The sequence below is a fragment of the Eurosta solidaginis genome, chromosome 3 (genome assembly GCF_040869045.1).
Source record: "Eurosta solidaginis isolate ZX-2024a chromosome 3, ASM4086904v1, whole genome shotgun sequence".
NCBI classification, from domain to species: Eukaryota; Metazoa; Arthropoda; class Insecta; order Diptera; family Tephritidae; genus Eurosta; species Eurosta solidaginis.
The window spans coordinates 11,557,702-11,584,042 of NC_090321.1; the positions used below are offsets into that span (position 1 = coordinate 11,557,702).

A 26,341-nucleotide genomic window follows, 5' to 3' on the forward strand; every position below is an offset into this window, starting at 1 on the left:
CAAAGTTTAAACGAGTTGTCCTAACAATTAAGATATTTAAGATTTGGGTTACACATCTGTCTGAAGTACTCGTGTTTTTAGATATTTGGAAGTTGAATTTTTCATTTCACAGCATTTTGTCTTAAATTTATTTAATTTTGGCTGTCCGGTATAAGAATGTGATTGCATATTTGCTGGAATCGATAATTTTGCCTTTGATGGAATATTCGGCTTTTCCTTTGTATAGAAGTAGTCCGCTTCAGTTTGTACTTCCTTCGATAATGAGTTTCTTGTAGAGGAACTGTGGCATAAATCAATAAAAAAAAGAATCGCGTCAGCGGTCGACAGGCTTCCAAGAACGATGGCATTTATTTGAATTTCTTTTGGTATATACTCCCATGCTGCAAATACCAAGCAAGCTAAAATAAGTTGTTATTATAATAAGTAAATAAAGTTTTAGATTTTATAAATGTTTTACTATAAATAGATGTATTTAAAAATTTTAATTTTATACCAAAATAAATTATGATTATAGGTATAATTTAAGTATAGCTTTATATGCAGTTTATTAAAAAAAAAACGTTTCTAATACATCTATACCTTTTGTTTTTAAGTATTCTATAACACTTATAATTTTAGTTTCGTCGAGCTCGTTAGATTATAGGTAATTTCAAAAGGTAGATTGGCATCACTGATCCCTAATCGGAAATAAAAGGCAAACATGTAATAATAACTTTTGTTTGTTTAACTACCTTAATTAAATGATCGCATTCGTTTTTCTGGAGAAGTTAGGGAATCTAAGACCACGTTTGCACTAGTAGACCCAGAAAACGGATTATATATTTTCGAAGTAAGTAATCGACTATATCATGTATATGTTATCCTAATCGATTTTCAGGTGTAAAAAAATTTAGAAACATGAAAATTTCAACATGCGATATCTCAGCGAACAAAAAAATGATATTTGAGCAAACTCAACGCCATTTGAAAGAAGAAGACTTGTACTTAAAGATTCCATCGTTTAATTTTGGTGAAAGAAAACATATGCAAGGCTACATAACCTCAAATATGCGCAAAACCGGTGTTTTTTGTACTTTTAGGTTAGTATATCTCGAAAACCAGAGCTGATAGAGCAATTCTGATATATACAATACATATATCCTATCCCTATGAACAAGATTATTAGCTGTCAAATTTTCATTTTTATATCGTGCTTCTTATTAGACTGACACCCTAGAGGTGTCGGCGTGGTTGTTTTCCCCGGGATTTTATCCCAGGACCTTCGGGTTGATAGGCGGGCACGTTACCACCACAAGCGTTTGTCCGCCGTAGATACCATAATTTGAGGCCTATGTCGAGAGGATTTCGGAAAGCTAAAATTTTGTTTTTGAGGTTTGTCTATGTTTTATTTTTAAGGTTAGTGAAACGAGAAGCATACTTTAATGGACTGAAAATCGTTTACCAGACAAAATAATATAAAATTACATTAGAAGAAAATATAGAGCTTTTCAATACCCATATTAATTTTAGAAATTGGTTGTCAAATAACAAAGTTACAATAAAATTAGTTTGCATACAAACAGACAGACGGGCAGACGGACATGGCTAAATCAACTCAGGTCTTCATCCTGATTATTTCGGTATACTAAATGATGGGTCTATCTATTTTCCTTTAAGGACTTACAATTTTGGGTTTCGTGACGAAATTAATATACCATTTCATTTTCATGAAAGGTATAAAAATAGCTCGGCTGTATATGCAGGGGCAAACATTTTACCTTCCCGAAACCCTCTCGATATAGGATCCAAATCTTGCGGTCTTGTTTTGTCCTAGGCTTGTAGTTAGATAACCAAAAAGTACTTATTTATCTATGTATGTTTCTTACTCTAATTACCTTCAGTAAGGAAAAATATAGTCCCACACAATAGCAATATTTTCTCGCACATTCCATAACGAAATTTACTGTTTTGCAATCTGAAATTGTTCAAATAGTTGATGTGCTTTTTATTTATGACACTTAAAATACATTTACGTTACACTAATTGTAATGATGCCTAAAATTTTAAGAGTTTTATACCGTTTTCACACAGAAACTAAGTCGAATCACAATTCTGTTTAATGAAATAATTAAGTTTCCCTTTTCATACAGGGCATTTTGCTTCATTAAGCGAACATCTGTCAGCAGCCCCTAAAAATATTTCGTTTTTGCAAAAAATAGTTAAAATTGAAATATGCCGTTTCCTTCTTACCCATGAGTACAATCAAAATAAAATGCATGCGCAACTACACATAAAGGTTGCACCTAACCAAATATGTGCCTATTTTCGAAAAAGCCGTATTATCTTTTGCAGCAAATACAGCGAAAATTAAATTTTGAGTTTTTTTCGTGTTCTTCTATTTTTCGTAAATTATTGAAAATAATTTATTTTTGATTGTCATTTGTTACATTGACAATAAAATTCGAAGCACCAAGCAAAACCGACTGGATTTTTCACTCGATTAGGCCATAATCGAATGAGCCAAGATCTCGCGTTCCGGGATTGTTGTATTTGTAATCGAATTTGAAAAAAAAGTTTGATGACGTAGCGCTTTTGAAATTTTTCGATTTATTACATTTCTCTCATGTTTCGCTACCAGTGTTCGGAGTATTTCAAAATGTTACCTGAGTAAACGACTACCACTGAGTAAAAATTAAATTTTCGGAGTATATTTTTTCTTCCTTTCTGAAAGCGGGCACACAACTAACATCAAATTGATTTGGTGGCTTGGCAAATCTTTCGATTGTGTTTTTACCATGAAATTTTTCTCAGCAAAAAAGTTATCTGCCTTATCAGATGCACTTGGAGTCGGCCTAGATCGTGTAGGATGACCAATTAATGTTCCCATTAACACACCACATTACATTCTATCTCACCAGATATTATCGCGAAAAAATATTATTATTATTATTTTCGATTTACCATACATATTTCATGCTCCTTTAATGACAAAAGGTTTCAAGACCGGGGCAGAAAATCATGTAGGAACGATAATGGCGACCTGGTAACTGACGTACAGGGTGTGGGGGAAAACGAACCCGATACCCCGATCGCCGATGATGAAAAACACTCCCCAGCATCCAATATCAGGGCTAAAAAATCATAAGGTGCCAAGTAATGAGGGGATAGCTGCCGGGCTGTTCAAACATGGAGGCGAAGAGTTGGCTTAAGATAAAGAGCCGTCACTGTTGACGGGGCGGATATAAGTTCGAGACTGTGAATGATTTCGTTCATTTGGGAATTAGCATTAAAAGCAAAAGCAATGTCGGCCTGGAAATAAAACGGAGAATAACTCTTGCCAACAAATGCTTCTTTAGGCAATTGAAAAGTAAAATCCTCTCTCGACGAACAAAATTCTCTCTCTACAAGTCACTCATCATACCTGCCCCGATGTATGGTTTGGAATCAATGTCGAGGAAAGATGAGATGGCTATTGGAGTATTCGATAGAAAAGTTCTCCGGAAGTTTTATAGTTCTATCCGTTATGTTGACGGCGAGTATCGAAGGAGGTATAATGATGAGGTATATGAGCTTTACGCAGAAATGACGATAGTGCAGCGCTTGAAAATCCAAAGGCTTCGCTAGCTAGGGCATGTTATGCGGATGCACGAATACGCTCCGACAGTTTGTAAACAGAGGAAAGAGAAAACTTTCACTAATTTGGGAGAGACAGTTGGAGGAAGATTTGACCTCTGTTGGTGCTCCCAATTGGCGACTGTTATCGCAAAACAGGGTTAGCTGACCTCACTCACTCAACGTACTTCATCTAATATATAAAATTCTTCTGTCACGGTTTTAGAGGCTGAACTCCTCCGAAACGGCTGAACCGATTCTCACGAAATTTTGTGAGCATATTGGGTAGGTCTGAGAATCTGCCAACGTCTAACTTTTTTTTCGTTAGTGCCTAGGGTGTTGAGATCAAAACGTGGACCCGGGTTCCCCTAGAATGTGTTTATACAATATGGATATCAAATGAAAGCTGTTGATGAGTGCTATAGTACAGGATAATTTTCATACAACTTGGAAGCTAGGGTCTCGAGATATAGCCCAAAACGTGGACCCGGTTACCCCTAGAATGTGTTTATACAATATGGATATCAAATGAAAGCTGTTGATGAGTGCTATAGTACAGGATAATTTTCATACAACTGGGAAGCTAGGGTCTCGAGATATAGCCCAAAACGTGGACCCGGTTATCCCTAGAATGTGTTTATACAATATGGATATCAAATGAAAGCTATTGATGAGTGCTATAGTACAGGATAATTTTCATACAACTGGGAAGCTAGGGTCTCGAGATATAGCCCAAAACGTGGAGCCGGTTACCCCTAGAATGTGTTTATACAATATGGATATCAAATGAAAGCTGTTGATGAGTGCTATAGTACAGGATAATTTTCATATAACTGGGAGGCTAGGGTCTCGAGATATAGCCCAAAACGTGGACCCGGATACACCTAGAATGTGTTTTTATATTATGGATATCAAATTGAAGATGTTGATGTGTGCTATAATACAGAGTAAGTTTTACGCCGCTGGGTGACTAGGGTCTCGAAATATAGGCCAAAACATGGACCCGGATACCGCTAGAATGTGTATTATGGATATCATATTCGATTTAGTCGCATCAAAGAGGCATGATAAATATGCATGCGAAGCCGAAATAAAGACAAGAATTAATAATACCCACATACATATTTACATACGTCCTATTCGATTTGCCTGAAATTTCATATATAAATTTGCCTATATTAGTATATACGATGCTTTTTTCCGGGAAGTATTCCAGAGGCGGACTGGGACTGGGATTAGGACTAGGAATGGGACTGAGACTGAGACTCGGGGTGGGACTGGGACTGAGACTCGGAATGGGACTGGAACAAAATACATACCACCCTCCGGGACTGGAAATAAAAGATGAAGAAGAAGGAGAAAACCTTGAGAGAAAAGAGAGAAGGAGACTGAAAAAGAGATAGAATGAGACGATGGTGGAGATGACGGAGGGAGGAGTGAATAAAAAGATTAGGAAAAAGTGTAGAGGGGTAGGGCAGATAGGCCAAATTTAGGGCAGAACAACGTCTGCCGGGTCTGCTAGTTTTTATATAAAACTTCAAGAAGTGCTGTATGTTGAATTTTGGCAAGATTTACAGATCGCTCCCAGAAACATTTTTTGCTTACATTTTACTCATTCTTTTCTCATTCCGTACGACAAAAGTACAAAAACTGTGAGTAAAATGTGAACAAAACATGTCTTAGGACACAAACAATGAATTCACGCCATTTCATCCAATCGTCACTTGTAAACAATTAGCTTTTCATACGTATACAATAAAAACTTCAACCAAAAGATATTAGGCAGTAATACTATTTAGTTTTCAACTCGACCCAAATAAACCTTTGAGATAAAAAATGTAGTAGGAGGTAAGAGCGGAGCAAAATACTCCGATTGGAATAAAGTCTGAACATTGCGTAAGCAATGAAACATTTTGTCAAAAGCGTGACGTCACGCCGAGAAAATTTATTTCACAGCTAACTATGATTTTTTGCTCTCTCATTTTTTAATGCGGGATCTGTTTATTGGTTCATGCGATTAGGCATTCAATAAAGCAATAATGAGATAATTAAGAATTTGTATTTTGTATGGAAGATTGAGTTCAATTAGGGCTTTAATGTAGAAAACTTGACTAATTATTTCATTAAGCCTCTATGTGAAATTGGCATTAGACTTATTGCATCATAATTTATTATTGATTTCACAAGGTAAATGCAGTCTAAATTATTTCGTGACGCAATTCGGATATCAGTTAAAGTTTAAATTGTAAAATAATAAAAGTATACTTGTACTTAAAGTAAACACATGACAAAAAAAACACACGATACACATTTTTTTGATCAAAGAAATTTAAAATAAGGGACTACTGGATTTTGTGCAAATGGTCCAACAACATTGCATATTGGTACAATAAACTAACAAAATATAAATATGCAAAAAAAATTTAAAACGAAAAAAAGTTGTTCAAAATCCGTAGCTTTTATTTGCAATAGCGACGTTTCCAACACCAAATACACAAAATTCTGAACTCCCTAAAGTAGGGAGTATAAGGGTACTTTTTGGTACTTTTCCTAATTTTTGCCCCATTTTAACAGACAGAAGCTTCGAATTTCAAACAATGCTTACATACATATATTACAAAAAATGTTGTCTAAAAAAATCGTAGAGATCGGTCATATATATAACTTATATCACATGTTTGCAACGCATCAACAAAAACCGTAGTTTACGGTTTTTGAGGTTGCGTATTTGCCATGACGTAGCAAATGCAAAGCCGTATATAATTTTTTGGAGAATGCAATGCCAAATATCTATTGCTTTTGGAATGCAATCCACAAAGCATGTTTTTTGATCCAAATTGTGTGGTATATTTACAGGCGCGCATCAACAGAGCCTAGTTACATTGGATTTTTAGTTTTCCAGTTTCTGAAGCCGACGAAATAAAATCTCAAAACAAGGACAATTTTCTAAATTAATATAATATAATTATCTTTTATATTGAAAGAGGTGTACGTACAATTGAGTAAGATCGGGGTTTTCAGGGCAAATTTATTCTCTAGTTAAAGTTGACTAGAGTTTAACCTTGAAACTTTGGCTGTTTAAACTAATTTAAGCAGCAAAATTTTAAATTGTCGATCAAAGTGGCAAAGTGAACAACCGCACCTAAAAATATATAGGGAAACTTTTTTTCCATTGACATATGTATGTATTGTTTTTCTAAAAAATTTATGATATTTAAAACAAATATTTATTATGTAGTAGGTATGTACATTAGGGTGGGTCGAAAAAAAGTTGCTAATGTCCGCCCCTAAATTTAAAGATTAAGTTGAGAGGGTTTCGGAAAAAATTTTATTTTTTTTATCCTTCGAAATAACTTCTTTGTTTATTATTTTAGTAATATGGTTTGAAAGCAACATTTTCTTGAATTTTTAAGTACTTTCGTTTGGTAAGGAAAAAAGGATACTTTGGGGGGGGGGGGGGGGGGGGGGGTACAATTTTGTTAGCTGACCTAATCATGTGAAAACGACTTCATACCTTAATAGGACATTAGAAAGAAAAGTGAAGCTTCTCAAGCCCAAAATAATGACATATCAATTTTTAAAATCGGACGTCAAATAACCAAGTTACAACGAAAAAACCTTTTCGGTTGTATTTCGAAGGATAAAAAAAATCTTTTTTTCCGAAACCCTCTCAACATAATCTTTAAATTTAGGGGCAGACATTTGCTATTTTTTTTGTTTGTATGGGGACCAACCCAGTCTAATTCTAATGCACATATATATAGGTATGTATTTTTGTACTTATGTCATAGTTGAATACCTACTAAATAAGTAGCTGGTAAATTACCTTGAGAAAAGAAAAGCCCCTGCTATTAATGTATATCCACCATACGTGATTAAACTAAAATCATTTCCAGCTTGAGACCAATATAAGTTGTTGAGTAAGCTCCATTCAGTAGATAATTTTTGATTTCTCTTGTTAACTTGTTCTCCTTGGCTATCTGTAAGCTTTTTCGTGATTAAAGCGACGAAAGATATTACCTCAAATAAACAAAAAATTATAGTACAATATATATGCATATGTATATACATATTTATTTACTGTAATAAGACCGACCATATACACTTATGCAGAGATTTAGACACACTTTAACTTACATATACACATTCATACATACGTATACATATGTATGTATGTAATTATGCGGGTGGCAATAAACTTTGTGACAAATTTACTTAATATAACAGGACACATATATACATGAGAACAAATGTTTATATAGCATTGTACATAGCTTCTACATATTTACGAATACATACATACATATATGCACTCTAGGGTGGTTAGGTTAAGTTAGGTTGAACTGACCGGTCAATAAAGACCTCACATAGATTGAATGTGCCCATGGTTAGGTTACGTTGAACTGGCCGGTCCATGAGGACCTCACATAGACTGAATGAGTCCATAGTGTTACCAGCAATTTGTTTTAATGACCAAACTGAAAACCCCTATCAAAACCCAGGACCTATGTATGTTATAAAATAACTCCGTCCTCTTGGCAAAGACTATAAGCTTTTTAGGACTTAAGCCACTTGCTGCTTCTTGATCTGACAACTCCTAATAGCTGGAGTCTTAGCCTGGCAAGCGCAGGACACGAACACAGAACGTACTCAACTGTTTCTTCCAGCAACTCGCACTTCCTACACCTGCTTTTACTGTCTTGCAAGTGCAGCTTAAGATTCCTGATGATGACTTCAGACTGAGGTCGAAGTATTGACATTAAATTAAATAAAAACAAAATAAAAGAGTTTTATTTAATCCGGCCTTGAGCTCAACAATAACAACAACGAGGTCTTTATATAAGTGTGTGACGCCAGAAGGCAGTGTCCAGTTAGTATGCCAATCGTTAGCCTTAAGTCTTCTTTCTTCAGAGATATGAGCCACTTGTAAGTCTGATGTCGTAGGCTTTGCACATGATCTTAGAAATATTGCAGCTCCGCGCTTTTGTCCACGCTTTTCCTGCTTGATGAATAATATGCAACTCCTATCTCCTTTCAATTTCTCCCAAACGGATTGGGTGGTCTATCGTCATTTCAGCGAGTGTAGTGTTCTATCCTATATGACCGGGAACCCAGTGTTGATGTATGTATACATTAGGCTGGTATTAATAAATAAAATTTCCGATTTTATCCTGCCCCACCCCTTCAAATGTTAATACCAAAGTAAAAAACACCACATATGTATTTTGGCCTCGATTGGAGACGATAAAGGTGGGTCGTACAGAGATCAAGGCGAAGATTTCTGTATGGGGACTAGAGGTTTACCCGGAACACTTTATCGGTGGCGGCGGACTGGTACTGCTGGGTCTGCCGAAAAAATAAAAATACTAAGTATTTTCACCGAATGAGATGTTCTGGGCTAACTGCTAATACTCATCGTCGACGCATTTCTTTAAATCATTTGTCTCTTCTTGCTGTTCATGCCCGCAAGTCCACTGTTAATGATATATTCTATTTTTGACATAATATTTGAGCCTTTAAAATTTGTTTACAAGAAACAAAATAATCACACAGGTACAACAGGCAAACACACAACAACAAATAAACACAAAAACCGCACAAAAGCAACAAACCCACAAAGAAGGTCAAACGACTAGAATTACTGACTTTTACCTGCCTCAGTCAGCCACACAAATCGGTCAGTAAAAGCCACGCTCGGTTCTGAATGAACACACAGCATATACACATAAATATACGCAAACAACCATTTTGACAATACCTACTCATGTACCTACGAACTAGAAATACGAGACAAACGACAACAACAGATCAGAACGAAAATCGACACTGATGATGGCACAACGCTGATACCGGTTTGTCTCGAAACCAAATTTGAAAAGGGATGACGGAAAATCGTTCAAATATACAACATCTATTATAGTCATGATCTCGTGGCACAGTTTTAATTATTAGCATCAATGCTAGCGTTATTGATCTTGCCAAAGGTCGGCTCAAGTTTTTTCGGCTGTTTAAGAGCTACAATTCTGAAGTTCGATCAATAGCAATTCCGACCACCAGTCACTACCGCGCCTCCTGGCCCTCACACCGTGTGCCCACACAGAACCAATCGGACTGCAACATCGAATTCATACCTTCGTCGACGACAATTTTCTAGAAGCTCTAGATGTAGATACGAAGGCTTTCTGGTGTATGTTTTTGTCGCTCCATACTGCCGAGCCCACAGGAGACTATTCGAATCACCAGAGAAACACCTTGAAACGTTAAGGAGTAAGGATGCCGCCCTCGAAATCATACGCTGTTTTGATATCATTACGTAACTCATGAGTGAAAATGGTATAATCCTCGGCGACTCTACATAATTTCAATTTACAAGTGAGCGCTGTACTTCTTTATGCTGAAACTGTATAGGGCCCTGGTGGAATGCAATAAATAGGCCTTCGATATAATCTTAACCTAAGTCCGGCAATGTGCGCTGCCCCTTTATATTGTAACGAATTTTTGGGAAATTGCGCTTATTTTCAACCTTCTGCTAACGTTCGAATCGCTAAACTGTTGAATAAATCACTCCAGTATTCTGTATTGCAAAATGATCTTTATAATACTCCTTTGGGAGTAGTACAAATATACTTTACAATTAAACTTCACTTCGCAACTGATAGCGTGTTTAAATCAAACTGATTCGTCATTCCTCAGCTTGCGCTGTTTTATACTTTCTGTTGCCTTGTCCGTATACTTCTCCTAAGATCTAGTTGTTTCGAAAACATTTGCATGCCATGCTTGGTTAGTTACTAGCTATATAAATGTATATCTGTAGCATACGTTCTCGTATAGCCATATGCGTGTGTATGTGAGTAACTACTTCGGCTGATGACCACATGTGTGTGTGTGAAATATCTCTCCGTTGCCCTTTATGTATGTGTGTAAATGATGACTGACGTATTCATGTAAACGAGTGAAGCTTGCTTCATGTTTTTGTTTGTATTGTTTGTATTTACTTAAAGCCTAGTGATGTCAACATTCGCCACAATATTTTTGTTCCTCATACAAATTTTTACATTGGTTATGTTAAAATTTGATTACGTCTTTGTGTAAAGAGACATTTTTCATTTCTTTTGGTCCATTTATATAAAAGAATTACTTAAACATATTTAACACAGCTACTACTACTACCAAAATTTTTGTTTTTATTTAAGTCTCCATAGAGAATCGTCTCCAATCGTGATATCTCTGACCTTGATTTTACTGTTTGAAGGGGTGAGACTAGAAAAAATCGCAACATTCATATATTAGGTCCACTGTAATATACATTTCTATGCATATACAATGTGACCATTTCTAAACGTAATTTTTCGATCAGTGCAGTTTTCAACTAAATAAATATTTCAAAAAAAGAAAGCTAAACCAAGAAAAAAGCATACAGACTTTTCTTGTCACTAATCTTAGCTTGGCAACCTTCGTAAAAATAACAATTGCAAGGGCTGGCTATATCTAAAATTAAACAAAACATTTCGGTTAATTAATAATATTAATTTAGATTTTTGCTTCTTTCGTGCTTTTCCCACCAAGAAAAATCATTATTGTTCACATTATATGATGAAGCGAGCTCGTTGCATAAGATACACAATAGAAAATTTTGCAAGTTCATTATAAGTGGCTTTCGTAGTAGCTATGTATGTATGTATGTTAAATCGCAAATCTGCTTTGCTTATGCCAATATTTATATATTTACTTACATATGTGTGTGTGCACAAACATATTCAGATGTATATTTCGCACAAATATATCTAAACAGCGATCAACTCAAACGGAAACATTTTTCAGAAAACGCCAAAGGTCATTTGAGTGACAGCTTCTACGTAGAGATTTCCCCCTCAAATGTTCTTGGAGGGCTCGTAATTTAGGAATCCGATATGAGTCCCAAATATGACTGGTACTTTTTGACATTATGGATAAGACAAGTGTGATATCTTCGGCATAGACGCAAAAATTACAAATAGAACCGATCACCTGATTTTTAAGTAACTATCGTGGTCTCTCAGCCTGCACTTCTTTCTATCACCCGCTGAAGATACCCGGCCGGTTGCGCAGCCATATTGAACATCCTTTTAAAACGCTTCCGAAACGCGAAAAAGTAGCCATCTTAGGATGTCCAAGTATAGCATTTGACGGACAAGATATCACACTCGTTTTGCCCACAATGCTTTTTGAACTCATTTGACATTGCAACACTTAGCGCAGTACATTTTTTTTATAAAAATAATTTGTTATTTATATATAAAAATCACGTGTCACTATGTTTGTCCGCGATGGACTCCTAAACTATTAAACCAATTTTGAATTTGTTTTGCACCCCGTGTGTGGTTTGATCTAACTTGAAATATAGGATAGGTTATATCTCAGTTTATATTCGCAATATTATTTTATTGCAATTTTTTTTAAATGTTTATACGTAATAATAAAATATTTCGTCTACGCAGCGGCACTCATATTTTCAGGTGGTGCGGATATACTTCCGTGTAATTGCTTGATGTTTAATTAAACAACCTGCTTAGCAATAAAAAATATTATAGCGAATGATATCAAGTATAGCACATCACCAGGCCCGTCGAGAGGGGGGATTACCCCCGGACCCGGGGTTTCTGAGCGGACCCGCGATTTAGAAGTACTAAGACATTTTTTTTTAAATCAGGAGAGTCTTTAGTTGTTCCATGTGCAATTTTTAAGCCGAATTTCAAAAGCAATGAATATCTGCATTTCGTTTTAATATTATAGTGAAGTAAGAGATGCGTCAGTCGATTTTGTTCAAACGTGGACCAGGGTACCCCTAGAATGTGTTTATAGAATATGGATAACAAATGAAAGCTGTTGATGAGTGCTTTAGTAGAGGGTAATTTTCGTACCCCTGGGTGATTAGGGTCTCGAGATATAGGCGAAAACGTGGGCCCGTGAATGCCTAGACAGTGTTTATACAATATGGATACCAAATGAAAGCTGTTGATGAGTGCTTTAGTACATAGTAATATATTATACCGCTGGGTGACTAGGGTCTCGAGATATAGGCCAAAACGTGGGCCCCGATACCCCTATAATGTGTGGGTAATATGGATATCAAATGAAAGCTGTTGCTGAGAGTTCTAAAGTAATTGTCATTGTGATATTCGATTTAGTCGCATCAACCTGGCAAAACTGATAAATATGCATGCGAAGCCGAAATAGAGACATGAATTAATAATACCCACATACCTATTTACATAGGTCCTATTCGATTTGCCTGAAATTTGGTATATAAATTTGCCTATTTTAGTGTTTACGATCCTTTTTTCCGACCAGAGACGGACTGGGACTGGGATTAGGACTAGGACTGGGACTGAGACTTGGAGTGGGACTTGGACTGGAACAAAAGAAATAGAATTTGTTAAAAATAAACGATTGTGAGGACACAAAGAAATCCAGTTGTCCTATGGCACTATTGTGAATATTTGCACTGCATTGACGACAGTTGCTACCATACGCAAGCTGTAAACTTTAATTGATTGATAGAACAGCTGATTTCTGTTGACATTTGATAAGAGACTTTTATATTGGTTGTGCAAGATGCGCACGGGTCCGGCTCGTAAAATAAATACTTGGCGCGATTAGCCGTCGCAAAGATTATAGGCTGAGCGTCGTGCTTCCTTCAAAATTTTCCTACTAATTGGCGGAAAGGAACCTATATGCTTTATGCCGACTCTGAAAGTCATCTGCAAGATAGATGCGTTTTCATGGCAGAAATACGCTCCACGTGTTTGCCGAATCACTGCCGAGGGGCAACCCCGCTATGAGACACTTTTTTCTAAATTTTCGATGTTGATTCGCACGGGACTTGAACCCAAGTCTTCGGTGTGGTAGGCGATGTACGCTTCCACCACACAACGGCGGCCGCGATATACATACCTCCGAGGAGTTATACAACGCGCCCGTTTTCCAATTTGCGCCATGCTCCATTTTAATTTTTACCACAAAAACACGGGACGAGAGCGATCGTTTTGAAAGAAAACAAAAAAAAAAGGGTCGAAAACCTAAAAATAGATGCATACCTACATACATATACACACTTATTGTTTTAAAACAAAATCGGAAAGTTTAAACTTATTGCCGAAAGTCTTAAAAATGAAAAAAAATCATTTGCAAAAGTGCTGCAAGTCATAGATTTTTGCTTAGGCTGTTTTAAATTCAAACAAATTCTTACTAATCATGCCAAAATGGGTTCCAAGGAAATTTATTTAACGTAGTATTTCTTCAGAAATATCAAGTATGCGATCCGCATACATGTAAGTGTGCACGTGTCTACCTGGTATGAACTTCATACATACATGCTACAAAAGTCGTATAAAAATAAAATTTTGGCTGTTTTCGAATAATTATGTCAATTAAATTATAAATATGAATACAGACATTTTTGCAAACAATTATGTTCTAGGTATGCACAACTCAACGAGCATAAGAAAATATATAGACAGGGCCAGATTAACAAGTAGGCAGAATAGCAAGTGGCCGAAAAATTTAAAAATATTTCTAAATTTTCTTACAAACATAAAATTCTAGAGAGTGAAAGAAATATATAACAGAACTCATATATGTAATACTCCTATATTGCTACAAAAGGCTAGGTACATTCCCAAACATCAGAGTGCCGATATATGGCTGTTTAAACGTTTTTGCATTCAATAATCGAATGTAACTGAATTTAGATTTTTTCTTGTCACACTTATGCTGCTACAATCACAAAAATTGTATAGGCTGTCTCGTTTTGATTTCGAATTCAAAGCCATAGTACAGGTTTACAAGTATGATATGTATGAGAAGGAAACAATTCCTTTATCTTTCTAACACACTGCCGTTTAACACTTCGGTAGTGTCAAACTAGTGTGGAACTCAGTGGAACCTGCGTGGAACATGCGTTTGACACTGAACGAAGTGTCAAAATTACCGGGGTTGCTGTCGTGGAAAGCGACGCAGGGAAACAAAAAAAGGAGCGGAATATCAGATATGGGCTGCTGTGATGGTACATTTTTTTGAACGAATTTAGTATGAAAATGTATTGCACCTATATGCGTCCTACAGAAAATTATACCAAAGTCTTGAAGTGGGGTATTTGAGTACGCGTAGTTATTCCAGCATTAAGAATACAAACACGAATGCTAAGTTTTTCTACACGCGTTTTGTCCTGTTATTAATAATTCAAAGGCGAAAAAGTATTCGAATTATTGGAAGCGAGGCAAAAACGCGTCTATTAATACCTCCCCCGACGGTTTTGGTGTGTTTTAGCAATCGTCCCCGGTAATAAAGTATCACAATTTGTAAACTAAAATTGTCCAAAACATATGGATTTTAAAGAAAGATGTAATTAAGTGCTCATTTGAAAGTAAATAAGGATATTTCTTTGTAATATTAGAATAGAAATTTTACACAGTTTTCGTTAGCAGCTACTACACTTTTCTTGGACCTAAGAAGTACAATAGTGTCAAATAACATCCACACAAAAAACGAACAAGAACAAGCATTTTATCAGGTGAGCGTGGCTGTGTATGTGCGCGCTGCTACATATCCTACTTGTAGACCTGTACTATGTTCAAAGCACATTGCGAGCTTTTCTATTAGCAATATAGGAGTATTACATATATGGCAGAACTGAAAATAATTTTTACTCAAATAAATAAAAGTCAATTGACCGCAGCGGCTGCGCTGGCTAGGCCATGTTATGCGAATGAATGATGATGCTCCGGCCAAGAAAGTGTTTCTATCGGAACCAGCCTATGGAAGCAGAGGTAGAGGGCGGCCCCCACTCCGTTGGAAGGACCAGGTGGAAAACGATTTAAACTCCCTTGGTGTGACCAATTGCCGCCGGTTGGCCGAGCGAAGGAGCGACTGGCGGGCCTTGTTGGACGGCCATAACCGTTTAGATGGTTAAGCGCCAATTTAAGTAAGTAAGTTTACCGTATTCAAAAGGCGACGACCGAAGAACTAGACAAGGTTCCTAAAAAGGACATTTCCGACTCATTTCACAAATTGTATTAGCGTGCAAAGAAGTGTATCGAAGTAAAAGGAGAGATCAACAGAGGATCGGGAAGATACAAAGGCTGCCATGCCGGGGAATGTCAGGCGCCGTGAGCAGCGCAACTCAGGAAGCGCTAAATGTAATATTTCACTTGACGCCTCTACAAGTCTTCGTGCAGGGATAAGCCGATAGAGGAGCTCTACGACTAAGAGAATCCAACATGTGGAAAACAGCTCAGGACGTACACGCGACGATTCTGGACGATATGAGGAAGGGGCAATTAAACGGAATAATAACCGACCTAACATCCAAAACAGATCACATCACAGGGGTTTTGGACTTCCTGGTTCAGAACATACGATATCCTTCAAGGGCGGAATGGGCAGTAGGCCTAGAACACGGCAGGGGCATCACAATATACACCGACAGCTCGAAAATGGAAAAGGGAACTGGAGCTGGGATGTACTCAACACATCTACAGTTAAGACAATCATTCCGACTTCCTGACGCATGCAGCGTATTCCAATCCGAGGTCTATGCTATAGACAGAGTGGCAAAGCTGCTCCAAGATAGTGCGGTTGCCAACACCGACATAACAATCTTTGTTGACAGCCAAGCTGCCTTAAGGACATTAGAGTCCAACATGATAAAATCGGACATCGTGCGGAAGTGTAGAGCCTCTCTGGCTTTTATAAGTCATCTCAATGTCTCCCTTTGCTGAGTCCCTGGGCACAGCGGCATTGAAGAGAATGAAATCGCGGATGAGATGGCTAGGAAAGGTTCCGATTTAGATACAAGTGAGGTGGACAGCTCCGTCCGACCACCGCTGAGTTATCTCCTAGGGAGAATCGACGAATATGAGAACGGGGCAACGGACTTGCTATGGACCAACAGGGTTGACTGCGACGTCTAAAGGTCCTCATGGCCATGCTGGGATAGGAAAGGCACCAGCTTCCTTCTCACCTTCTGCAGCGAGGGTACTTACGGGTGTCATCACAGGTTATTGTGCCATCGCAACAATGCTCCGACGGTGGCGAATACCAACAAGCTCCCTCTGCAGAAGCTATCAGTATGAGGAGGAAGAGGAATTGATCTACCACTTTCTCTGCCGATGTCCAGCGCTTCAAAGAAGAAGGCTCAGATTTCTGGGCTCACGCTTCTTTGACAGCCTGGCAGAGGTTGGGAAGGTGGACGTCTGGCTTCTTCTTGGGTTCATCAGGGAAAGCAAGTGGTTCCTTGAGGACCACTAGGAGGTAATGGGGCTAAACGAATTTGCCGCCACCCCGTACTTACTGAGGGCTATCACAATGGACAAAAATGTTTGCGAGTGGAATTGTGCCTAACACTCACGCACGCCCTCTTAACCTAACCTAACCTAAAAGGAGAGTATATTGAATAATAAAAAAGAATTACCTCGAAATGTACACTGGTTGTTTTATTTTGAAAAATACCGGTTATTTTTAGAACTGAGGGAGGAGAGAAGCCTTCGACTCTATTTTGACTGCTATGCGTTCAGTGAGTAAGTCATTGCAAAGTGAAAAAGCAGATTTGCAAACGTGTGCTTTTTGTACGGATCGTTAGAAGAGAGTTTAGTTTAATTCCGTGAAAAGTTCAATGATTTCGAGGAAAAAACAAAACAACTATTACGTGGTGTAGGTTATACAGAAATCGTAAAATGTACTCGTCGGTGAAAAAAACAACCCAATGACGGAAATGCTCCAGAAGTAGAATTTTCGCCTCGCGATGATTTTAGGACAAAAGGTTTCCTCGAAATCATCGACAATCTTCACAGTGAAAGTATATGGAAGTTTCAGAGAGATTTGCATTTCTCATCAACTTTTCTCTAAGTGATGGGGACCTCCACGAGGCTATAAATAACTTAGTTATTTTTATTCTAGAGATTTGAAAGAATTTTTCATTGAAATGAAACAATTCCAAAGTTCACGTAAACTCCATATACACTGATGCACAAAAAACTCATATAGTCAAGATTCTAATGGAAGATCAATTAGCCGATGTATTTCCTAACACAGAAATAGCTCTGCGGATTTTTTAACATTAATTATCACAAATTATTCTGCGGAACGATCATTCTCGCAATTAAAAAGAATCAAGAATCATATTGAACAAAATCGATATTGATGATATAGTTGATGTATTTGCCGAAAACAAATGTAGAAAACGACATGTTTAAAATGTGGATAATAATTTTATAGATATTATTACATTGTGACAATACAATTTTTATGAAAGATATAAGTTTGTATTAGGGGAGGGAACGGACGTGAAAAAAAGGTCGCCCAAATTTATGGTTGCCTAGGGCCCCGTTGAGGGTTAATCGGGGCCTGTATATAGAACATACTTTGTATAAACTGGCTCGAGGTCAGGTGTATTAAAAACGCAAAGGTTTTTGTTTTTTCTCGATATATTTCAACCTCCTTTGGAGATCGTCTTCAGGGGATATATGAGTTCTTCAGGGGATATATGAGTTCAAATATAATTTTTATCCGCAACTGCTTAGTTAGCCGTGCAATTTGAGTTCAAAAACAAAAAACAAAAAGCTTTGCGTTTTTTAATACACCTGACTTAGAGCCAGTTTTCACAAATTATGTTCTATAGAAATTAATAGGTCGCTGAAGAAATACATATTTATAAGAAAATATATTGTGACGAATATTAGCAACACTAAGCTGTTAGTAAATAATCACACAACAACAAAAACATGAAGCAGCCACTCTTATGTACATGTACACATTAAAGCTAGCAACACATATGTAGAAGGCGACGAAGAGCAATCTCACACACACAGCAGATGACCACAGCCGAAGTAGTTATTTACACATACACACGCCTTTGGCTTAAACTACAAATATACATGTACACATATAACTTAATACCAAGCAGGAGATACAAGAGTTCTAGAAGGTGAAACGTCTAGACCTTTGGAGAAATATGCGAACGAAGCAACGGAGAGTATAAAAGCAGCGCTAGCTGAACACTCAGTAATCAGTTGTGATTTAAGCACGTTATAGATTGTGAAGTATAATTGTGAAGTTCTATTCCCAAAGTAATCTAAATAAAGACCAGTTTGGAATACTGAATATTGGAGTTATTTATTCAACAGTTTAGCGATTCGAAAGATCGCAGAAGGTTTAGAATAAGGGGAATATCACTAAATTCGTTACAATTTCACTAAGCCAAGGTATGAGTTGGAATAAAAACAATTTAAATAGTTTATGAGCTAAATTCCAAATTTTATGTTGGGAATGTGCCGCCCAGACAAGAAGATCGGGGACAAATAGTAGGGCTCTTAGAAATATTCAAACAATTCGATCATAGATTTTTGTACATTTGTTAATCGAATTTTACTCTTCGTATAGTTGTTCGCAACTCGACGATTATTCGATTTTCAAAATCGAATTTCAATTTTTGTGTGAAGTGTTCACAAAAAATTACGTATACGCAATGTAGGTATCAAATATTTCTTCTTTGTTGAATCTTGGAATGGTTTGTCTCAAAAAAGGTGTCCCCAAGTAAAATTTTCCGAACTTTCCGATTCCGGTGGGAAAGGCAGAAAGAAGCATACACAACTTTCGGAAAATCTATGTGTTGGTAATAAAGTCAAAAAATATTCAAGAAACGAAATTTTTTTTTTACAATTTTTTGGAACTTATTTGCGGTCATCAAGAATATCTGTAGCTATAAAAATAAAGGAGACCTCCGTGCTTTATTAACATGATGTACATACTTGATATGTCTAAGATGAAAAGACTGCTTGAGATGTGAATCGGCTGATATGAAGGCTTTGAACACCGATTTCTCGAAAAAGTTCAATGAAACTCAACGAAATGTATGTATCTCATATTTTTGTTGTTTTTGGCTCTAAAAATACGTGAGCGAAGTGTTTAAATGCTATATTGTCTCACTCTTTGTATAACACTTTGGATAAAATTTACGGTTATTCAAGGTTCGAATCGAGCTCAAGGCCAGAACAATAATTTTTTTCTAATGATAATTATTGTTATTTTTTAATTTTTCTAAATTTGAAAAATTGTATTTTGTTTTTGGAATAGTATAGCTAAATGGTTAGCGCAGCATGCCTAAAGCGTACTGATGATGAAGGCTTAGCACCCTTCGAAATGGATCTATATGCGCAGCTATGGCAGGTTGTCTGAAACATTTTCTACTTACTATTCCAAAAACAAAATACAATTTTTCAAATTTAGAAAAATTAAAAAATAACAATAATTATCATTAGAAAAAAATTATTGTTCTGGCCTTGAGCTCGATTCGAACCTTGAATGATTTATCAATAGGCCGATAAAAACAAAAACAATTTACGGTTATTACGAATATTTACTTGAGTGACAAAAAACTAAATATGTCGCGGGGAATGGCAGTTTTAATAGCCAACAACATACTACCAATGCATATTGTTTCAGAGAGATGTTAACGCTAGTTTCTTGATTACATATTTTCGGGGACATTAGGCAAGGGCCTTTTGTATTTTTCAATAGAGATTACCCAAAGGACCATTAAATACCGGACATGTTCGGCATTATTTACGATTCCAAAGTTCAAGAAAATTTCCCAGGGAGTACTCTGTAATATTATCCTAAACAGTAAGATGTCGTGGAAGCTTAACGTGGCGGAGAAGGTGAAGGCCTCGGCGGCACTTCACGCATGTAAAATAATGCTGGGGTGTACTTGGGGTTTGTCGCCCTCTCTTTCTCATTGGGTATTAACAGCGATTGTAAAGCCTATCCTTTACAATGGATTTCTTGTTTGGTGGAAAGCCACACAAAAAAGAACCTACCTCAGAAAATTAGAGGGAGTATGTTTCAATGCTTAGCATTATGGGAGCCCTGAAAACCACTGTATGCCATTCTGCACATTCCACCTATATACCTGGTAGCTCAGTGCCTCGGGGCAACTGAGCGCCAACCATGCGGCCATAGTAGTATATCGTCATCAATTATAGGACGAACAGACTCCCTGATTCCCTATCTGCGTTTCAAGGGAGATCTTAAGGCCACAATAGAGGTTGATGGTTGGTGCAAGGGTGCTCAAATGGCGAACAGGCGATACATGTGTACACAGATGGTTCCAAGGTAATGGAAGGAGTAGATTCTGCGGTGTACTGTGCTGATCTGGAAATAATCAGAAATAGTCCCCAAGATCTTCTTGAAATTACCACAAATTATTTTTAAAATTACCCCGGAAGAGCCCTGAAATAGCCACCGACACCATCTCGAAATGACCTCGAAGTGACACACAAAATCATCAGGAAATTATCACAATTTGAATTCGAAATGGCGAAGGAATAACTACAAAATAATCCCAAAATGATCCCTACAATTCCTACCGCCGTACAGATATGACTCCGCGTGTCTCCTAAACTATTCCGAAATTACAACAAAGTAGTCCCTATAAGCGTTTGAAACTGACCGATATGATAGCGAAATGACCTCGGAAGGAGGTACCCTACCTTTTCTACCGCTCTGCTTCAAAATGCATACGTTCGTAGTTATTATTTTGCTATTTGCTGCAATTTAAAATATGAGTTCCTCATAGCACCACGAGAGCATTACTATCAATTTTTATGCAATAATAGTAAAGTTATTATATAATATTAATCTATATAATCTATTATATCTATAATATATTTATATTCAGAGTCGAAGAAGTAGCAGAGCTTAATTTTCGAGTTTTTATGGTTAAACTTTACCTATGCATATTTTAACATTCGAATAATCGTTCAGCAGCGATTATTCGAATAAGTGATCGTCGTCGATTATGTACGATCATTAGATTTTAACTAATCGAATTTTGAAAATCGAATATAAGAGCATTCGAATAAATCAAATATTTGATTAATCGCATGTCACGAGCTCTGAAAAGTAAGAGACTACCATAAACGTCAAACCCAATATTCTTCGGTACCTGACAGTCAGTAGCTTGTTTTTTTATATCCAGCTGTACTTATACACAGGGTATTATAACTTTGATTGTATAACGGTTCGTTGTACAGGTATAAAGGAATCGAGATAGATATAGACTTCTATATTTCAAAATCATCAGTATCGAAAAAAAAAATTTGATTGAGCCATGTCCGTCTGTCCATCCGACCGTCTGCGCGTTAACGCGATAACTTGGGTAAGTATTAAGATATCTCCACCAAATTTGGTACACGAACTTACCTGGACCCAGAATAGATTGGTATTGAAAATGAGCGAAATCGGATGATAACCACGCCCACTTTTTATATATATAAAATTTTAGAAAACACAAATAACCTGATTATTTAGTAAATAATACACCTATAATGTTGAAATTTGACCTGTGGACTGATATTGAGATTCTTGATAAAAATTTGAAACAGTTTTTTAAAATTGAAGTGGCACCGCCCACTTGTGATAAAATCAATTTTACAAATATTATTAAGCATAAATCAAAAATCGTTAAACCTATCGGAACAAAATTCGCCAGAGAAGTTGCCTTTACTATAAGGAATGCTTTGAAGGAAGATTAACGAAATTGGTTGAGGACCACGCCCACTTTTATAAAAAAGATTTTTAAAAGGGTCGTGGACGAATAAAATAAGCTATATCTTAGCGAAAAAGAGCTTTGTATCAATAGAATTAAACTTTCAAAATTGAATTATAACATTGAATTGGAAAACACTAAAATTTTTGAAAATGGGTGTGGCACCGCCCCTTTTTTGTCTAAGCAAGGGCTTTATATCAGTGGTATTTCCTTCCCCAATTGGATTTATAACAATAAATAGGAAAAACTTCAAATTTAAAAAAATTGGCGTGGCACCACCCCTTTTATTACTAAGCAATTCTCAATGTTTCGGGAGCCATAACTCGAAGAAAAATTAACGGACGGAAAAATGTCTAGTAAAATGGATAAGTTTGGTTAAGGACCACGCCCACTTTTATATAAATGACTTTAAAAAGGGTCATAGGCAAAAATAATAAGTTAAATCTTAGCGAAAAATAGTTTTGTACCAATCGTACTTTGTGCTATTATAACAAGAAATGGGAAAAAATTCAAATCTTGAAAAATGGCGTGGCACTGCCCCTTTCTTACAATGCCAATCCCAACTTTTCTGGAGCCATAACTAGACGAAACATTTGGTGTTTAACAGGAAATATTTTGAGTAAAAATGGACTAAATCGCCTTCTTTTATATAAAAGATTTTGTAAAAGTGCATAGATGCAGGTAATAAGCTATTTCTAGCAGAAGTTGGAAAATTTCGTTAATAACCCTGCCCTTTTTTTAGTTCAGTGCATTTTTTTGCGATGGATTGGTGCCCTCGCAGTCGAGTGCCCTCCTCGAGAGGAGGTAACTAAATGCCAATGAGGTCAATGTAAACGCTCTCAAATGACTCATTTTGAGGTACGCATTTGAGGCCAGGGAAAATGTAATATAAATTATCCGCATCCATCGGTGTTGCTGTAGAAAAACTATTTACATATAGTACCCAATAAACCTTTAGTTCAATCCCAATTTGAAAAGCATTGTCGGAAATGATAAACAGACCTGGAAACCGATTTTTAATTCGATATTTATCTTTTTCACTGAATTCAAAAAAAGTCATAATACATTTATTTCTATTTCATCAATTGTGAGTTGAAAAAATTTAATGCTTTCTGAACTTTATAACTTCCATCGCATCAAATGCTTCATATACCACGCTTTCCTCAAAATTCATATTGAAATTTCTTATTGAAAGAGCTTTTCCATGTTTACAAAACAAGTGTGATATCTTGTCGGTCACCCGCCTGACAGGATGTTCAAGATAGCTACTTTTTAGCGTTATGGCAGCATTCAATATGGCGGCGCATACGGTCAGCTATCTTTAGGGTGTTAGAGAGAGATACACGAAGAGACCACGATAGTAACTTTAATAACTGGGTGATCAAATCTATTTATTATTTTACGTATATGCCAAAGAGGATAAATATAATAAGAGCCGTCACTAGTTATTTTTTAGGTATTTACCCGATGTTAACTGAGAGGTAGACGCTACTTTTTTTTGCGAGATGTTTATAAATGTCTTCTATACATTTTCATGGGGTACATATATGTAATACTCCTATATTGCTACAAAAGGCTAGGTACATTCCCAAACATCAGAGTGCCGATATACCGCTGTTTAAACGTTTTTGTTTTTGTATTCAATAATCGAATGTACCAAAAATTTAGATTTTTTCTTGTCACACTTATGCTGCTACAATCACAAAAATTTTATAGGCTGTCTTGTTTTGATTTCGAATTCAAAACACATTGCGAGCATTTTCTATTAGCAATATAGGAGTATTACATATATGATGGGGGATTTGTGTTTATTTTTCCGACTTTATTTAATTAATTATTTAATTCTCTTTCCAAAAATCACGTTTGCATAAAATGCCTACACCGCATGGATAAATGGGAGGCAATTCAAAAATGTCCCTCGTAGAAAACATTCGGCATCCAGTTTTTGATTTCCAGCGAGTGAGGGACATTTTTGAATTTTCTCCTATTTATCCATGCGGTGTAGGCACCTTATGCAAATGTGATTTTTGGAAAGAGAATTAATTAATTAAATACAGTCGGGAAAAATAAACACAAATACCCCACGAAAATGTATAAAGACATTTATGCACATCTCGACCAAAAAAAACCAGCGACTACCTCATAGAAAATATCTAGCAAATGGCTACGAGTAGCAGACTAACTTTTATTATAATGTATCCTCTTTGGTATATGCAGAAGATATCACACTTGTCTTATCTACAATGGAGCTTTTAGCTTATTCGCTCGTTCCTATTTTATCCCTCACTAGTTTTTTTCAATTGAAAAGTTCGTTTTTTAAAAGTTATAGCTCATCAAAACATTATCTAAGCCACCAACCAAACGTTTTGTTTTGAATACTAACCCCTTTAAAATTTGTCTCAGATTTGAGTCTATTTGAGCTAGACTAATAGTTTTGGTATCTAGGTCATATATATTGAGGTATAAGGATTGTGAAAAAGTGGCCAGTGCCAGCTTCTCCTCCCTTCCGCGGACTATTTTCGGACCTTTTTGAGATCTCATCTTGCCTACTTCGAATCCTTACGAAGCTTCTTTGAAATCATGTTTTGGGATCTTTTGTTTTGGGTTCGATGTACTATTGTTTCGGTAGAGATAATTTTGATGCCATCGCCTGATAGTTGGCATTATTTTGGAATACTCTGGGGACTATTTTTGGACAAGTTTTAATAACCTACTGGGAACTATCTGAGAATTAATTTGGAGCTATTTTGTGATCATTTCTCCAATTTGTTAGGTACTATTTTGGAATAATTTCGGAGCCATTTTGGGACTAACTCCTATTATTTCGAATTAGTTTTGGACGTATGCCTACCTATATGTCGGGATAATTTCGAGACTATCTCCGAATAATTTCGTCTATTTTAAGTAAAAGCTTTACTCGGGCTAGAAATTTGAAGTATGTTAAGTTTAATTTCAATACAGTTGTTTAAACAATAGTTATTGCAAAAAAACATGAGACGATGCTGACGGATAGATGGACGAAAAGGCTGACGGATAGATGGACGGAGATGCTAACTTACATTTTTTAAGTTAAGGCTTCCGAATTTTTCGGTCAAGGCATCCGTTTCTGCAGATACAAGAGATGAATTGTTATGTTAAAGCTTGAAAAAGAGTGAGTGCATATGTAGTAATTAAACTCCCACTTTTTTGGCCCCAATTTTGGCCAGCCATTGCTTATTCTTCCTTGATTTGAATTTTTCCTAATTTGCTCACTGTGCTACAATGTAGTGAGTGATTCAATTTCGCATCATTTCAAAACTCGGAAGAGATAAATATGTAAATGATAAATCAATACAAATAGTACCCACTTTAATGCTCGTTCATGAGTGAGGCATATATGTAAGTGAGGAGTAGATTGTGAAAAAAAAAAAAAAATTGCATCACAATCCTCCTGAGTTCTTAAAGCTATGAGTATTTTTTTAGAAATAAATACTCAACGGAGCAAGAGTGTATTTTGTTGTTTTTGTGAACCTTGATTCAAATATATTTTTTCTCAGTATTGAGCACTACTTGTATATCAGAAACGTATGAAATATGAATAAATTGAATTCTTTTAGTTAACTGACTTTTTCCAATTAAAACTTGTACTAAGTATGCACTGAATAGTTAACTTTTCTTTACTTACTAATTCAAATAAAGCAAGCAAACTGGAAACCGAAAACCCGCCCATTGTCACTGAATTAACTTTGACAATTGAAGTTGAAACCCAGAATGGTACTTGAAAAGCTTTTATTTAGTATCTTACCCAACAACAGGCTTAGATGTCTAGGTATGTTGGTGTTGTCACTTGCGGTATAAGATCATATCTACATATGGGAGTTTCCATTGTAACGGTCGCAACACCTTTGTGCAAAGCTTTTATAATTTTAAACAAAACTGTCAAAGAAATAGAGGTATTCTCCATGATTCAACGGATAATAATTCAATCCCCTTTAGCGAAAATTGTAGTAGAAAGGTACCTTTAGTAGTATATTAGTAGTGATAATAAATTTGTAAATGCCAACAAGTTTTGGAGGAAATAATTCATTTTCTACTAAATATTTTGTGAACTGATAAAGAACTATTGTTGGTTTAGAATTTTATTCAAAAATACACTATATCAAAATTTGCTTCAAAAACTCCCTATAT

At 36.3% G+C, this 26,341-nt stretch overlaps 1 protein-coding gene across 1 annotated transcript; it reads right to left on the minus strand.

Moving 5' to 3' along the window:
• Positions 1-292: 292 nt before the first annotated feature.
• LOC137243274 (uncharacterized) lies at positions 293-25,935 on the minus strand. Its single transcript, XM_067770786.1, has 5 exons — positions 25,839-25,935; positions 7,418-7,611; positions 1,875-1,954; positions 580-677; positions 293-398 (listed from the first exon to the last, which is right to left on the minus strand). The coding sequence occupies exons 1-4, from the start codon at positions 25,881-25,883 to the stop codon at positions 607-609; spliced, it is 390 nt and encodes a 129-aa protein (XP_067626887.1). The 5' UTR covers positions 25,884-25,935; the 3' UTR covers positions 293-398; positions 580-606.
• Positions 25,936-26,341: the final 406 nt, after the last annotated feature.

Coding starts and splice junctions, on each gene's coding strand:
- LOC137243274 (XM_067770786.1), bottom strand. CDS start 25,883: ATGGGCGGGTTTTCGGTTTCCAGTTTGCTTGCTTTATTTGAATTA. Junction 7,612..25,838: donor TGCTTGCTTTATTTGAATTA/GTAAGTAAAGAA, acceptor TGTTTATTTGAG/GTAATATCTTTCGTCGCTTT. Junction 1,955..7,417: donor GGGGCTTTTCTTTTCTCAAG/GTAATTTACCAG, acceptor GAACAATTTCAG/ATTGCAAAACAGTAAATTTC.